This window comes from Pipra filicauda, unplaced genomic scaffold (genome assembly GCF_003945595.2).
Source record: "Pipra filicauda isolate LSUMZ 115617 unplaced genomic scaffold, ASM394559v2 scaffold221_size1283894_pilon, whole genome shotgun sequence".
In the NCBI taxonomy this organism is placed as follows: Eukaryota; Metazoa; Chordata; class Aves; order Passeriformes; family Pipridae; genus Pipra; species Pipra filicauda.
The window spans coordinates 243,394-259,937 of NW_024104334.1; the positions used below are offsets into that span (position 1 = coordinate 243,394).

The 16,544-nt window shown below is 43.6% G+C and overlaps 1 protein-coding gene across 1 annotated transcript in view; it reads right to left on the reverse strand.

Annotated features, from left to right (window-relative positions):
* Window positions 1–10,364: 10,364 nt before the first annotated feature.
* RPS6KC1 (ribosomal protein S6 kinase C1) overlaps window positions 10,365–16,544 on the reverse strand; it is an 88,077-nt gene continuing 81,897 nt past the window's right edge. Inside the window, exons 15-16 of the mRNA XM_027723745.2 lie at window positions 16,101–16,196; window positions 10,365–12,989 (exon numbers count right to left, since the gene is read on the reverse strand). Of these exons, the coding sequence (XP_027579546.1) occupies window positions 12,879–12,989; window positions 16,101–16,196 (207 nt within the window). The 3' untranslated portion in view covers window positions 10,365–12,878. The remainder of the gene's footprint in view (window positions 12,990–16,100; window positions 16,197–16,544) is intronic.

Sequence of the window (16,544 nt, forward strand, 5' to 3'; positions counted from 1 at the left end):
GCAGGCCTGTAAGCTTAGCTGAGAAAAAGTTTCCACAGTGTTTTTAGTAAAAAAAAAAAAGAACAGGTAACGAACAACACACAGTGAAGATGGGAAAAGGATCAAATTTCTGCTCATGAGAGAGAAGGGTGAGGGCAGGGTAGGCATGTCAGGCTGCAAGAGCAGGCACAGGACAGGACATGGACAGGCAGGGCAGCTGTCCTGGCCACTGTCTCTCTGGGGGCTCTAAGAGGGGCTAAATTACTGTCCCCAGGGAGCCTCCCCATCCTGGCCAAGTCAGGATACATTTTTATAGCCTTTCTTCAAGTGATAGCAATACTGGGGGGAGGGTCAAAAATGTGAGGGGGGAGAGGAAGCAGTTTCCAGTATTTGTCATTATTATAGGTTATATATACAGGAAGAAAGTTAATTAAGCTTTAAAAAATCCATCACACATCAATGGGTGCATTTTAATGAGTACAAAAAGTTGAGGTGTTTACTGCCAATTAAAGTGGTTTTTAAATAAGCATTAATTAACACAGAAATTCAGAAGAAAGTTATACCTTGTCAAAGAAAGGCCAGTGCAGTCTATGCCCACTTCTGCTCCCATTCATACTCAGATAGTAATTACCACCAACCCTATATTTTCCATAATAATGAGGACAGGCTGTCATGGCTGTCAAACAAAACATAACAGGAAAAAAAAAAAAAAGGTGCTGCACAAAAATACTCTTAAACTGAAGTAAACTTTTTTTTAGAGCCAAAGCCACAAGAGACAGCAGTGAGGAGTAAGGCAGCAAGTGGGGCAGTCAGACAACCATGCCTACACTTGGCTCCTTCTCAGGGAGTAGAGACTTTTCCATATGGGATGAAGCCTCCTCATACGGTCCAGTTGAAGAAAGACTGAAGAAAGGCTAAGGAACAAGCAGTTGTTTCATCCCTAGCACTGTGCCTCATGCAGGAGCTGGTTCCACTGTGAAAGCCAGAGGAGTTGTTTTTTCCCCACAAACAAGCACTGACAGACTCACTCCTTGTTTCCCAAAGTCAGGTCAAAGCAACCACTGCAGAAAAGTTCATTTTGAACGTGTACTTCCAGTTGGTGCAACTGGTGGCATGGAAAACAGTACAACTGTCACTTTTGTCACTTCTTGATTGTTTAAGGATTTCTTCATAACTGTTGGGAGTGTCAGCTCTACTTCAGCTAGTGTTGGCCCCTGAGCAGTGAGCAAAGGAAGTAATACTCCCACTGTTAGTCAGGTATGTGTTTAAATATCATAGGAAAACCTTCCCTCTCCTAAAATGCCTCTTAAGCACCAAATAAGGTTTTCAGACTGCCTTATTGAAAATGGTTGCTTTCCTCAGTTCTCCAACTGTGAAGAAACAAGAGGCTGTACTGTCTTTTCAGCTGATAGCAAAGGCAGGTCCCATTCGCAGTACCCTAACAAGTTTTGGACAAATCTTTGGTGTAGTGCTTTTAAAATTAATTAAAAAAAAAAAAAGGCAAAACAAAGAAATATAGAGAAGTATATGACATGCACAGATACTGTGTCCCTGACCCTTGGCACGTCGCTGGTGTGAGTTGTGTCACTCAGACAGTGTGCAGCCTCTCTATAGTGCCTTTTTCCTATTCCACATCCTCAGGCGATATCTGCAGTGAAATTAAGAAGGAGAACATTAGAGGCCATGAAAGTGTTGTTAAACTTAGCTGGACAGGGCCTTCAGATCTCACACTAATCTTTCTAACATATCTGATGGGGCTACAGAGGAATATTTTATTGCTAGAAATAGTTGAGCGATTACTTCAGAGAAAGAACGGACGTAACACAAAAGAGTTTCCAAGTACCGACAGGAAGGAGTGTTGCTCATGCAAAATTCCACATTAGGCTCTACAAAAATAATGAAAAAAAACACCGGTCCTTGTGATGTCTGAACTCCCCGACACTGATATATGGACAGGGGAACAGAGGAGGAAAAAGACAGAGAGAGCAAAGCAAATACTCTAGGATGCTTATGAGCAGAATACAGGAGCCAAGTGTCACAAGGTGACCCTTTGTGTTTGCACTGAAATTTGACCACTCCACACGAAATTCCTTTAACGGCCTTTACCTGGTTTGAGTATTGTTTATAATGGCTATTTCTCACAGCATTGTGACATTTAATGCTGTTTAATCAAAACTTCATAGAAGGAGTTACAATTCTAATTATTACAAAAACCATTGTAACACACTTACGTTTTCCTCAGATGGATTTGACCCAGCTCTGATTAAGGGCCATAATAAATAAGCTTTGTGCATACAGAGGCACATCAGGAACACAGCTTGCTTCACAACAAATGACCTGCACACATCCAAGGAAAACGCTCTCTCCACGGTGACTGCAAAAGAGCCCTGTCACATCCCATGCTAGAAAACCTCTCAGACTTCCTGGCAGCAGAGGTGCCCAGTGCTCAGGGTAGATCTGCTGTACGTCATCCTCTGGGACTCCCACCGCAGCGACACCTGGACACCAGCACATGGGGCTTTCATCATTCAGGAACAAGAAAAACAAGGGAGAAGGTTGTTGTACATATAAATCATCTACATCTTTCTATCAGGATGAGCATGGCACTGGGCTGGGAAGCACCTGGTAAATATCAAGTACATAAAGAGAGACTGAAGAGCTCAATCCCAGCATGATCAATAGTACCAAACATTGTGGCTTCAGCCCCATTTCTTCAGGCTCTCTGATGTGAGGCTATTTGAACTGTCAGCTCTCTAAGGATATTCCTTCCTTCAGGTTTGCAAATGCATTGTACAAGATCATAATGTAAAGACAAAATATTGGTCTCTCTCTGAACACAGAAGAGGATTTGTTCTCTTATCCATCAGACTCTTGTTTTGGTGTCCTTCATCAGCTGGTCCAATTCATACTTGGTTGGAATGGGGACAACACTGGCCCCACTACTAGTAGGAATCATTTGTGCTTTGGGGTTTATACCATGAAAAAAGTTAGCCTCTATCCAAAAATCCTGTTTAAAAAAACAATGGTAACAACAGTCATATTACCCACAGCAGGGTTCAAAGGTGGAAACCTGAAGAAACCTGAGCTTCTTTCAGCCATCTTCTGGAAGCTCTATGGACCCAGCTCTGAAGGTGGACTCCAAATTCAACCAAATATGTCAGATCACTGCAGTTAGTCTTTTATAATGACGAAATATGAAAGACAGAAAGAAATTTTTTATTTAAAAAGGCCTCTGGCTGAAGGTTGGCTTATGCCCTAAGCCGAAAGTGTTTCTATTTCTTCCACAGCTCCTAACTATTTTCAAGGTGCTGGGATTTTTTAAAATATTTCTCATTCCTCTAGAAATATTTTAATAGCCAAATGAACTTGTACAGCTCTTGAGCCTCGATATATGTTATAGGGATATACTAAAAAGAAGGGAACATGCTTTTTTTAAACTCGTATGGAATGAAAGCCAACATTTCTGCAGCAAACCACCCTTTTGGTGGCTAGGAGACAAGTGAGAAACAAGTCCCCTTGGAAAAAGACCGAAAAATAAATGAGAGTCAAAACTGCTGTCACGTAAAAGATAAAAACAACATTCAATCAATTAGTTGGTTATAAACAGAAACTCCCCAGGAAACATACATATGGAGAGAGGAGGAGGAGGAGGAGGAGGCGGTATTCCCTTGGAAGTAATGTAGGAGCTGTCCAGGCTCCTAATGCTTCGAGTGAAGCCGCCTGGTCTGGCCAACAGGCAAAGTTATGCCATACTCATAAGACTGTATGTTTATGCTGGTTTTTTTAGTTAAATCAATGCAAAAAAGGTACCTGTATTCTCTGAAATCAATGGAAACCTTACTTCTTCTGTATGCTGATCTCTGCAACCTCATAAAAAATAGATGGCCAGGTTAAATGTCCTTCCATAGGATACAAGTGTCATCACACAAGTGTAAATCCCATTATAACTAATGTCTTGCACCAACACCAGTACCTAAAAAATGAAAATGTCAGACAATATTGGCTTCCCCTGCACTTACTAGGAAACTGATAAAAAGTCTCAAAAACTGGCAGCACCATCAGGTTCAGCTCTATCTGTAGTTATAGCCATAGGACAGACAGCTTGCCTGTTGCCGACCACTTCAAGCATCCACAGCTTTATTTGTGATCCTGAAAGAAGTGTACATCTCCTTCACAGCCACATAAACATACAGTGACTGATCTCTCTAGAAACCAACTTGACAGTTTAAATCTTTTGCCCAACTGAAGAATAGGTTCCCCTTTCAGTGAGACCTTCTCTTTTGGTCACCTCTCAATAACATAACTTTTGATTAGAAAATTACACACCAGAAACATTTTGAAAAGACCACAGAGGTGCCACACTGAAAAGAGGGTCTGAAGAAAATCTCAAAAGACATCTCTCTTTTTTCCCACTGACTGTGCAGCAGAAGCCCTGACTTACACCACTCTGCTTATTTAAGTGACAAAGGTCAACTCGAAATTTCCAAAACGGAAACGAATCTTTAATTTTAGATACTACATTTCCAGAGATGAGGCCAACAATGTGACAAGATAGTATGCTGGTATGAAGGTGGATATTGTTGTGAAATGGGAAGGAGGTCAAAAAGTCACCCTCTGAGCTACGGACAGGAGGCAACCAGTAGCACAGGTTCCATACCCCCGTGCCAGAAAAGCCAAACCAAAACACACATCCTCACGTGCCTTCACACACGTGCTGTAAACCAAGGTGTGGGACTCCTATAGGGCCTGTGCCAGTGCTGGTGTCACATCCCAGACAGGACCTAAGGTCCGCCAAGAGAGCTGCTACCTCTATTGTAAAACCAGCCTGCCAGATTTTTTATTTGAAAGCCAAAAATTACACACCTTTAAGAGAAAAAAAAAAAAATCTCATTGACCATAATAAAAAAATAGAGTAATCTATTTCCAAGAGGGTCAGAATAAAAAAACACCCTGAAACCTTCCCATGAAACAGCTCTGAGCATTTAAAGGTTTCTCATGTGTTGTATTGTAAAACAGCAGCTCATTCTTTTCAGAGCAGCAGAGGTAAGAGCACACAAATGATTAAACAAGCAGGTTTAACTATCTTGCACTGACGAGGAATTTGTCAACATGGGCTTGGTATTTATGCAGCTCTGCAGCAAATACTGTATGGCTGCAGGAGTCAAACAGCTGTCTGTCAATAAAGCTATTCTCCTCGCTGGAACATAATAGCACAGACTCAACATGACCCTCAGAGGCATCTTTAAACTGCCTGGCTGTCTCCTCCTTCCCCATCCCTCCAGAGTCCTTCACCAGCAAGCTCTGAATTAAAAGGGGGGCGGGGGGGGGGAGGAAGCAACAACCACGTATTAGAGTCTTTTCTGTCCATCTTAATATTAAAAGTGACTTAACCCTGGGCAAGTCAGTCTACAAGCCTGAGCTAAAACAAAGTTAGGGAAAGACAGCTTTGATTCACAGCACGTGATGGGCTACTGACAATCCCTTTTAATAGAGCTTGCAACATTAATGTAGCCAGAGCCACATGTGACACCCATTAGGGCCACGGAGAGCTCCCACGCATATATTTCAAGGAAGCAGTAGATTCTCCGGTCCCAGAAGCTGTCTTCATTACAAAAGTCTAATGCATTTTTTATTATTCAGCCTTCAGTGGAAATGTCACCTTTCTAAAGCAAGCTGTTATCATGTGTTTCCCATGCCAAACACATGGCCTCTAAGGAGAGGGTTTTATCTCTACATTTTTAGTGATTTGTATTTCTCTTTCAAGGAGCTCCATGCCTTAAGGCACCTGAAATGCTCACAGCACAAGAAGGTGAGGTTACACAAGATCCCGCTGAAGAGGACAAAATAAAACCCAGGGCCAGGAGTCGGCACGGCTTCCAACAGTAGCCACTCTACCCGATAATTCACCTCCTTTAGCAGATTTAATTATTATCCATTTTCTTGGTTAGGACCATATTCTCAAAGAAGCAGGGCGCCCACCAAGCGCTGCCGCCGCCGCATGACAGGCAGTGGCACAGCCAGCACCACTGCCCCGGCGCCTGCCAACCAGCCAGATGCTGCCACATATTGGCATCTGGGGCCTGGAAAAGCAACTGCAGTCTCCGTTTGGCGGCGAATCCTGACCCCGACGACTGAAGGAGACAAAAGGAAGATAGACGGGAGAGGGGGGCGGAAATCTCTCCTGACAATTTCACTGGTAAAGATTTAGACAAAAACCTATTGTTTCATCCCTCTCCAAATGAATAAGTTTTGGAGAGGAGAAGAAAAAAACCCCACCCGGCATATTCTAAATGCTGTCAGAGTCCAGGGTGCAAGGACAAGGGATTATTTATGAAAAGAAATAATGAGGAAACCAGATGCCTGCCTTTCTCAGCCCTCTGCGCTCCAGTCACTCTAACAGGGCATGTGCAACGCTGCTCATCAAAGACTTCTCAGCCTTAAAACGCAGAGCAGGCGCTAACTAACTCTTCCCATCTCTGCCACTTTGCAAAATGCCCTCCCTGTTTTCCAAGGAGGCTCACACAGTCCACCAGCGGCACAGCAAGGGCTGAGGGAGAAGAACTGCAGACCTCACTCCAGCCAGGGACAGTAACTGGACAGCCATATTAACTGCACCCACCAGAATAGCAAATAAAATAAAACAACACAACACACACCACCACCCCCCAAAACCACACAAACAAAAACCCAAAAAAAACCAAAGAAAAAACAACCACCACACACAAAAAAAAATCAGAACAAAAGACCAAAGAAAGAGAACAGCTTATTTCACTAACACAAAGGCTAAAACTACATGGGTACACTCAAAGTAGGAAAGCAAACAAGCTCCCTAGACCCGTTTCCATGAAATTGGTTTCTTTCTGTAATTGAAGGGTAAGCTCCTGACCCCAGCAAAGTCAATGTGAAAACTCACAGTGATGTTAATGGGACTGGAACTTCACACTGTGCAGTTATTTTACCCTAGAAAGGTGATTAACTCAAGACTCTGCGGTATCACAGAGCACCTGATGAGGGACCTGCAAGAAGCCAGAGCAGCTAAGGTCCTTCTCATGGGAACTTACTTCATCCTGCCTGGTTTGCTGGGCCAGGCAGAACACCATGAGAGACCAGGAGCTGGTCGCAGAGGAGTTCTCTGAGGCCAAGGCAGGCATGAAGCTGGAAAGGAAGGAGACCAAGGCAGCAGAGTAGCAAATTTTCAAATCTGGAGAAAGGATATATGCCACTTGGCTCATGATCCACACTGCTGAAGTAGCTCCTCTCCATGCCTGGTTCGTAAAGCAAGATTATGAGCTGGCAAATGTCAGACCACAGAGCACAAGCAAGACCCCAAATGGAGCATAGCTGGCCAGCATCATGCTCTAAATCATGGCGCAGCACTGGTCCCTCTCATGGAGGCTCCTTCCTCGTTATCCCACCACTGTGCAAGGTGCCATAAAACTCCCATTACTCACAAGCTGCTGGGATAACCAATTTCCTAACGCTTTTACAATCCCTGTGCTTTCATTTTGTGGGAGTAATCCTCTCTCTGCTTTCATCACTTTGTGGGGATAACAGCTGTATCTAATAATCTACTCCTGTGTCCCAGTATTTTGGGGCAACATTTCAGAATCAAAAGCACAGAAAGGGCAAGAAAATCTGTGACCAAGGCTGAAGGATGTAACACAGGACATGGATGAAGACAGCTGGGCAAAGCGAGAAAATATCCTGGAAATAAATAGCTCAGCTATGGAGGGGGATGGCAGAAACTGGCAGAAGTGAGGTTATACCAAGGCAAAATGTCTCTTGCCTCCAAGGCAAAGCATAAAGAGGTGAGCAAGGCTAAGAGATCACTGACCTCAACAACATCTCTTCTTTCCTTGGCTAGTCCATCTTCATCCAGCTCTATCACTTGCCAACTGGCTGGTCTAACTTTATAGCCCCCAGAAGGAGTTCTCCCAAACTTGCCAACTTTAGGATCTCAACAGAAAAGTATCAAGGTAACCACCTGCAGCCTTCCCAAGAGGACAGCAATTCCCCACTGCCCAGCCTTGCACACTTCCCCAGCCCTCCCGTGCCTCACAGTACCACTGCAGTCATCTGGCAGCAGCTCTAATCCCTCCTGATGGGTCCCTGGGCCAAGAAGACAGAGGCAGAGCTGTCTTTGGAGAAGGAGAGCCTCTGCTCTGCCAAGAGACAGTGAGGTCCTGTTGGGGCAGCACATCAAGCTGTCACCCGCTGCCAGGAGTCTGGAGCATCCTCTCTGCTGCACCCTGATTAGCCTCCTCTGCCCAGCAGCAGGGGTGCGGGAGATTTCACCGCACGGCCCTAGCAGACGGTGGGATCGCTTCCATCGCTTTGCCCCTCAGAAGTTGAGATTTTCTTTAGGACACTGCAACCTTTGGGCCAGGGCTCCACAGCTCTGCTCATGCAGATGGCTCAGGAAGCAACCAGCCCTCCACCGGCCCCGCGGCTCAGCAGACAACCATGTGCTGCCAGTCCAAACCACTGCTGCCAGCAGCAGCTGCTCGGCACCTTTTAAGCAAGTCCCATTCCCCCTCTGGGAGTTGGCTCTGCCACCCCTTCCCAAACGGCAGCTGGAGCCACACAAGGCACCCTGTCCTGGGGGCTGCCTCAGCCCCTCATGCACATCCCACACCCTCGCTGTGGCTGCCAGGCCCCCGCAGCTGCTTGGCCCAGTCCCTCGCTCCCCCATCTCACCCCCTTCACCTAAGCAGAAGCTGTGCCCCAGCTGGGTGACCTTGTCAAGGCACTTGTCCTCCTGCAGCACCCGCATACAGTCCAGCCCCGGAGGTGCAACTACACAGAAAGTCCTCAAGCATTCGGGATGCCCAAAGCCCCAGGTCTGGTCTGGTCCTCACTAAGCCCCAGCCTACCATTTATTGGTGGGCATACACTAAACAATGACCATTACCGTGCGTGGTGCCACATGCCGCTGCAGAGAGAGAGCCCATGGGAGGTCTGGCCCACCACACCACGCAGGAGTCTGCTGGGCAGGAGCATGGTCAAAGGACACAACAGGCACTGGCCACACAAAATGCCTCTCCAGCAGCACCTCCAGCAGTACCCCAAAGACACCATGCAGCGAGACTAGGCAGCCCTGACATAACAAGCTGCTGAGGTGGGGGACTGGGCTGCACTTAACAGGGTGCTGCTGCAGGCAAAGAAATCCTGTCCACCAAACATCTTAGAGCCTGCAAAAACCCATGGAGCTCTGATTTGAAAGCTACCTACAGCTCAGAAGATGCACAGAGCTGAGGGCCAGCTGGGAGAGGTGCTCTGCAGCCGCAGATGCTGCTGACTGGATGAGGACATTGGGGTGTTCAGACCCAGACAGACCAGTCGCAGGCTCACACAGAGCGTGTGGCCAGGCAGCAGCCCGGAGCCACAGCGCTCAGCTCACAGCAAAGCCCTCACAGAAAGCACAAACCCAAAGAAATCAACAAATGTACTTTTTCATTTTATTGCTAAAATCCCTACCATAAATCTCACCAGAGAGGAAGTTTCTGTTTCTCCAGCTTCCTACTCAGTGTCCTTGAGAAAACAAATGACACCACACTAAAATAAAAAAAAAAAATCCCATAGTGGTTTACTTCACACTTCCCTGTACCTTGTTATGCTGAGTGCTTAATTTGAGAGGGCTGACCTCCCCAGCCTTCTTCATCCCAGTGCCCTTCGCTGCAGGGACACACCAAGGAACAGGTTTAGCACTGGAGAGAGGAGCCGGTGGATGTTCCAGCGAGGGTAACCCTGCCGACTCAGCATCCCAAAGGTGTGCGGAGAGTCAGCGTGACAGTGACTGCTGTCTGCGAGGTGATTTTCAACAGGAGATATAGGAGCGGTGCTACAAGCACAGAAGCTGTGAACACAGCCATTCAAAGTTATGCCCCTTGCATTTCATGAAATGCAATTTCTTCTGTGAGTTCCTTGCCTCACCTCACAGCAATTCCACCCAGTGGAAGCCTTCAAATATTTTGTCTCCCAGTTTTTCCTAGTAGGACAAAAGAACATTACAGAGTGGTTCAACTGGGTGCAATGAATTACCATTTCGAGATGCCCTAAGCGTGTCATCTGCCTTAGCTGAATACCAACAGGAGAATAGGTAAATTTACAGGTTTATTTTACTGTGTTTTACATAAACCGTCACTAATTCCTGTGAACAAAAAGGCACTGATTTGTTTTGCTATTAGTCATTAGGTGTAACAGAAGGAAGTGGGAATGGATGGTCAGCAAAATGGAGATGTGCACCACAGGGCTTCAGAAGAGGCACCAAAAAGAAGGTATCTAGAACATTTCAAGTCATTAAAGCCAAGGACAAAAAGCATTGATCAGATAAGAAGGTGAGTCTTCAAGAACTAAACATAAAGTTCAGAAATGCAAAGTCTGAATTAGGCTTGAAAGGTTTTGTTTATTAAAGGAATACATGTAAACACTAATACAACATAATGCATGTTCAAAGAAAAAAAACAAAGATAAGAGGCAGGATTGTTTTTGTGCAATAAACTCAAGACTGTGCTTCCCTTGACAAAACCATTAGCTGAGTCATTGGTAATGTTACAGAAACCTGTAGCATCTCAAATGTTCATTTCTGGCAAGTCATCTTGCCAAGTGTCCTAATCCTTCCACTCTCTGGGGTCTAGATTTCCTCACTACTAACATACTTGAAAAAGAATATTTTGGTGTCATTAATTAAACTGAATGCTTTGCAGTGAGAGTGATTGGTCGTCTGGTTTCTGCTAGAACAGGGTTTTCCTTCTGCTGCTCACGGAAACCAGCTCATGCTCCTGCGCTGTCTTATCCTGCCTTTGCTTGCAACTGGCACACAGGCACAACCTGAAAAAGGGAGCATTTCAAAGGAACATGGAAAATACTTTTTTTTTTTACAGTTATCACCAGGCAAATGCAATGGGACAGATCAACACGGGCAACAACATTATCTAGTGGCTAGGCTAGAGAGGCTCAGGGATGGAGTCAGGTGGCTAAATGGAGGGAGGCTTCCCTTGAGCAGTGAGCCCTCTCCAAAGTCACAGCCAGGGCAGTGCTGGAAGGAAGCTCCGGATCAGCTTGGTCTCTGCATTAGAGATTTCCGACCCGATGGGCGCAGGAAGTTGTTCCTGTGGCTCACCTGAGGGAGTTCCTGTTATGAAGCCAGAGGGTGGTAGGTTGAAACACAGTTTCTGAAAGTGATGTAATCTTGGACAGCACTCCGTAGGCAGTGATACTAGTGACCTGGTTACAACCTGCAGTGTTGTGACAGCCCCTCTGCTGGCCTAGCGATCACAAGAAAGGGAAGACAAAAAAAAAGAAAAAAAAAAAAAGAGGGGAGTGGAATAATTTAAAAAGGAAAAAAAAAAGTTTCCAGATTTCCTTTGTTTAAGTGAAGCATTTTCCTTTTCCACTTTATTTGAATACACCGACTGGTGTCTAACAGATGGAGATTGTGCAGATGCACTTTTGGGAGTGCCCATAAAATACACTGCTAAAATACAAATGGAGGGATACTTTTTTTTTTTGGGTTGTAAATTCAATAATCATTGCTGTCACCTCACTTTCCCAAAGGAATTTGCCCTTTGTTCTCCGGATAAAGCTGGGGAGAAGAAAAAGAGAAAAAAAAAGAGCGCGAGCAAAGGGGACATTTAGGAAAAACCCCACAGATCCATAATCTGTACAGGCATTGCAGTACATCGGGAACCCATACAAGCATGGCTGCTTAGCAGTAACAGCAGTGCTCAGCAAAATATTCTGCATGTCCTGTATTCTTCTCCCATTCTCCAGACCTTTCTAACAAACAAACAGGTCAGCTAATTGGCTCATGCCCAAGTCTTACCCACTAGGGTTTGCTCAGAGATGTCACTTAGTCATTTGGCATGAGCAAATCCCAGGCTTCTTCCTGTTCAAGCAGCAGAGTGGGTGAAGGCTTTCTCTGATTTATTAAGACTATTAACAAACAAACAGGGGAGTTCAGAAGCTTCCTCAAGCACAAGAACATGAGCAGAAAGGTTTTTTTCCTGAAGTATCAGCTAAAAATAGGACACTTAGAGGAAGTAAAGTTCATTAAGTGATAAAGCAGTGGCTGCAGTGATGAGAGAAGAGTTTTTTCCTTTTTTATCTATACATTTATTTAGTGTTACGTTTTCTTGCTCCTTATGAGAGTGCTAAAGCAGTGTTTATCCGGCTGAGGAAGAGATTTCCCTTTCTGTAGTGACTTTATAGGTAGCTCATCAAATACAACAGAGTCAAGAGTTTTAAACAGACATTGCCAGCCAACAAAGTACAACATCTGACAGCATTATTTGCCTTTTATATGCTCCTTCCAGAGTGGGAAATGATATGCTATTTCAAGACACATTCCACAGTATTATGCAACAGCTTTCTTAATTTTTAATGGATATATTATTTTTAATGTCAACTTTTGCATAAAGCATATTAGTATTTTATTTAGCATATACCATTAATAAATTATTTGTTTCTTCTTTCTCCACCCCCCCAAAGAGCTGCACTTAACATAGGGAAATGGTCTATTGACACTATAAAAAAATACTTTCAACTGGCACAGTCTGTAGACACTTCCATCATCAGACAAACCATCAGGAGGACATTCCTGTTTCTACTCAGCTGACAAGCTGGCAGTGCTAAACATGCTGCCCAGGAGTTGCCTCACAAACCTCCCTTTGATGAAAGGACTTACACACACATAGCAACCAGTTGTCATAAAAATAAGTCAGCACCCTGTACAACCAGTGATTTCTGTTAAAAGTGTTCACTTTTGGCCCAATTGCTCCAGCATCCTTTAGCCACCACATCCAAATGGTTTGAGACATCCAAAGGAAGCAAGTAAGGGTGCTCCTGTGCCAGAGAAACTTGTCCAGTTGACCTGAGTTTGTTCAGAGGGCATGTGTCTCTCATCTCTGCAGATCTGCCCATTCTATAAGGGCAAAAAATGGATGAGATTTGATGTCTTCAACACCAGCAACGCCAGCACCAAGACGCTCCGCAGGATTAAACTGCAAAAGCTTGATATAAAAGAAACATATATATATGAGTCAGTGAGTAAGAACAAAAACAACTGCTTAAAAGTTCCAGAAAGGTCTAAGGTAAGGGACATCCTACTGTTTTCCTGCTCTATGAATTACTTTCAAGAGTGCAAAAGCATACTTGAAATTCCTAAAATCAAGTAAAAGGAAGAAGACTCTCCTTTCCTTGAGTCTCAGTGTTACAGTCTTCAGAGACTACTGATCACAGCATGCAATTCCCCAAAGCACTGCACACTGGGACTTCATTTTAAGTGCAACCTCATTTAAAAAAGAGACAGCAGCAGCCTGAGCCTGCATCAGTAGAACTCTGGACACTGCGTTTGTTCATGTTAACCTTTGCTCACACCACTGCGTTCTGGCTACATCGGGGATAGTGGTCTGTAACTTTCCATTTCATAAACTGTGAGTTGGTACTGAAATATCAGGATAACATAGCCAGTTCTCTATTTCCTAAAAAAAAAAAAACAAAAAAAAAAAGTTTTAGAGAGTCCTACAAATGGCCTAAAACTGAAAAATCAAAACCCCAGTGAAAGAAACAAAACAGTGTAATGGTTTAATGGAAATTTCCTGAAATTCAGCACCTCGTTTGCTTTTTAGTTGTACATCACATGCTGAATTCATGTGAAAAGGAAATCACAATATTTACATCTGTTTAAAGATACCAATCCATATAAAAGGGAATGCAAAGATAAACTCCAAAGAGACTAATAAAGGCACACAAAAATATTTTGCAGTGTTAGAGAACTGTTTATACTCTATTCAATTACAGCCAGTACAAAGGCATGATTTCTTTCTTGCAACAGCTATTAGGGTAACTTCTCCCAGTTGTCACTTGGAAAAAGGTGTATTCATATCTTGATGCAGTCAACATCTAAGAGAGCCTACATCCATAAACATAGGAATTTTCACATTTTAAGACGGCTCAGCTATTTGCAGTCATAATGTCACATAGTAAAGGTAGCTCGCTGACAACGAATGGTGCTGATCCAGTATCTCCCACAAGCCAGCACACACACCCAGATGCAGCCAGGGTGTCTCTGCCTTCTGCTGAAATGCAAGAAGCACCAGCATACGGAAAGTAAGCATGGTCGCTTATTTTCTGGAGTTTGTCCTTCCAGCAGAACTTTAATGTTAGAAAACAAATGCAACACAAACTGCAACTATTGAAAAGTCACATTGCATATGTTGTTGGTAGAAAAACCTGAAGGTGCCTGAAAAAAATATTGGGTGCAAAATACCAAACAAACATTAAGAAACGCCCAAAAACTTCATCTTTCACCAGAAATAAAGAGATCTCTGTTTTCTTAGACACTGGCTAAATGAAGAAGGTGTTTACAATTAAGTCACCTGGACTGGAAGCCACAGCAGGAGACAACGCCTGACTCAATTTTTTGTATAGCTGAACATTGATTCTGGAGAGTTATTCTGTGATGTTTTGACCTGTTTACCCTTGGCAGTGGGGGGAAGGAAAGTCACAATGACAAATTGCTATCCATGCCAAGAGAGCTCTCTTCCTTTTCCTGACAAGGCTTCCTCAGCAATGAATGGCAGCTTCCTTGGATAGTCACACAACAAAAATGTGATTTACTGCTTCATACAGCCAAACCTCCCCCAGATAAGTCACCACCCTACACTAGACACTTGACCTAACAGGCACTGGGGAGAAAAAATTGGCCTTGTAACATAGCTGCGAGTGGCAGAAGTACATTTGCTACTTAAACCACAAGTGGCAAAAGAGACACTCTTTGGCATATGTGATAATAGGCAATACATTAGTCTACCGTGAAAAAACAATCCTACACTGGCAGGGAAACATGAACTGGACAACTTCATTTGTCTTCTCGTCTTAATGGGAAGAATTCCCTTCATTAAGTGTTGTTTCGCTTTCCCTCAGCCATTTGTGTTCTATAGCACCTGTGGGTAAGGGTAACAATTTGCTACCATCTAACAGCATAAATGCAGATTACATAAAAATGGGATTTTTCTTCAGTCATTTCCCTTTCTACCTTTGCCAGAAACACACAGACACATGCTTTCACCTTCAGTGACTTCATGTCACCTAGTCAAAATAGGTGGCATCCAACCATCTAGTTCCATTTCCACTAATCATTTCACAGTAATGGCACAGAAATCTATCTGTCACTGGGTCTTTTGACTCACTGAATTTTCAAAATCTCTTTCCTTCGTTTTCCTCAAGAACTACTTTTGCCACTCTGTTCTGTTAAGTGTTCATCTAAGTGTTGTCATTATTTATGCATCAACTAGCAATATATTCTTCAAAGCCAAGCAGCACAGTTCACATGTATCACTTATTCTTCTCAAGTGGAACAGGTCAGATCTAGACACCACTTCCTCAGTTACACCAAAATTAACTAGAAGGAAGATCACACTACCTGAATTTCAAGACCCTGTACTAGAAGTTCAGTCATGAATACCTAAAGCTAAGAGTAAACTAAAACCATCAGACAATACTATTTCCAGTAGGCTGAAAATGGTGTATCAGTCTGGAAGCTTGTCTATATTTTACAGATTCCTACTCTGCCTTTCATCCAACCTACCAGTTATCTTCTCACTACAAAAGTCATTGTGTTCACAGTACTTTTCCTAACAAATGGCATCCAGAAGGTTTCCTGGAGAACAGCTACAGATTTTCAACTGCGCCAAGGTCATAACTTCTAATCAGTGTGTTACAGGTTTCATAGTACTTTGAGCTGTCTTTCTGAATTGGCATAAAAACTTTTTAGATTAATTCATGACAAATATTTCCACAAGCATTTAGGGCAGAACTTCTAAAATGCTCATGCCTCACCAGCAGGTGTTTCCAAAGCACTCAGCATTTGCCAAGCTTGTTCTTTGAAGAAATGGCAAAGTACTCTAGTTTTCTACAGACACAGCTGGTAGGAGAAGTCAAACGTTTCCAGATGCAACAAGACAACTGGGCAAAATTCATCAGCCCTGACAAAAGAGCCATCCACATTCCTACCAGCAGCTTTCTCTTTCTACATTTACTTCACCAGACCAACTCAGGTAGGTAAGTATTTGTCCCATCTACACGTGTACATATAGAAAACAAATTTTCCCCTCACTTACTTGCTGAATCAGTGATCTGGCTTCCTTCGATACATGGTCTGGTATACTCAAAGAAGTGTGAGTATTGATTCCTGATGGATGGCACTCAACCAGAGACTGGAGAAGAAAAGGAAAATAAGGAAAAAAAAATCAAAACAGGCAGACACAATAATTAATTTAAAAACTGTAGAGTTGGATTATCTCCTAGTATACATGCAAACAGCTGAAATTTCAGTGCTTCCTAGTATGAGGTACTGATCTGGGGAGGAATGTCTACAGGCACTTATGTCCTGCAGATACACCTTTAGAACATTTACGTCTTAGAGCTTCTGTTCTATTTCTCAAACTTGAAAAGTCTGGGAATTTGGTGGACTTTGCTTTCTTTGTTCAGAACTGCAAACCAATCTCCGGTTTGATTTGGCTGAGCAATCTTTGTGTCAAAATACTGAATTAATGTCTAACAGC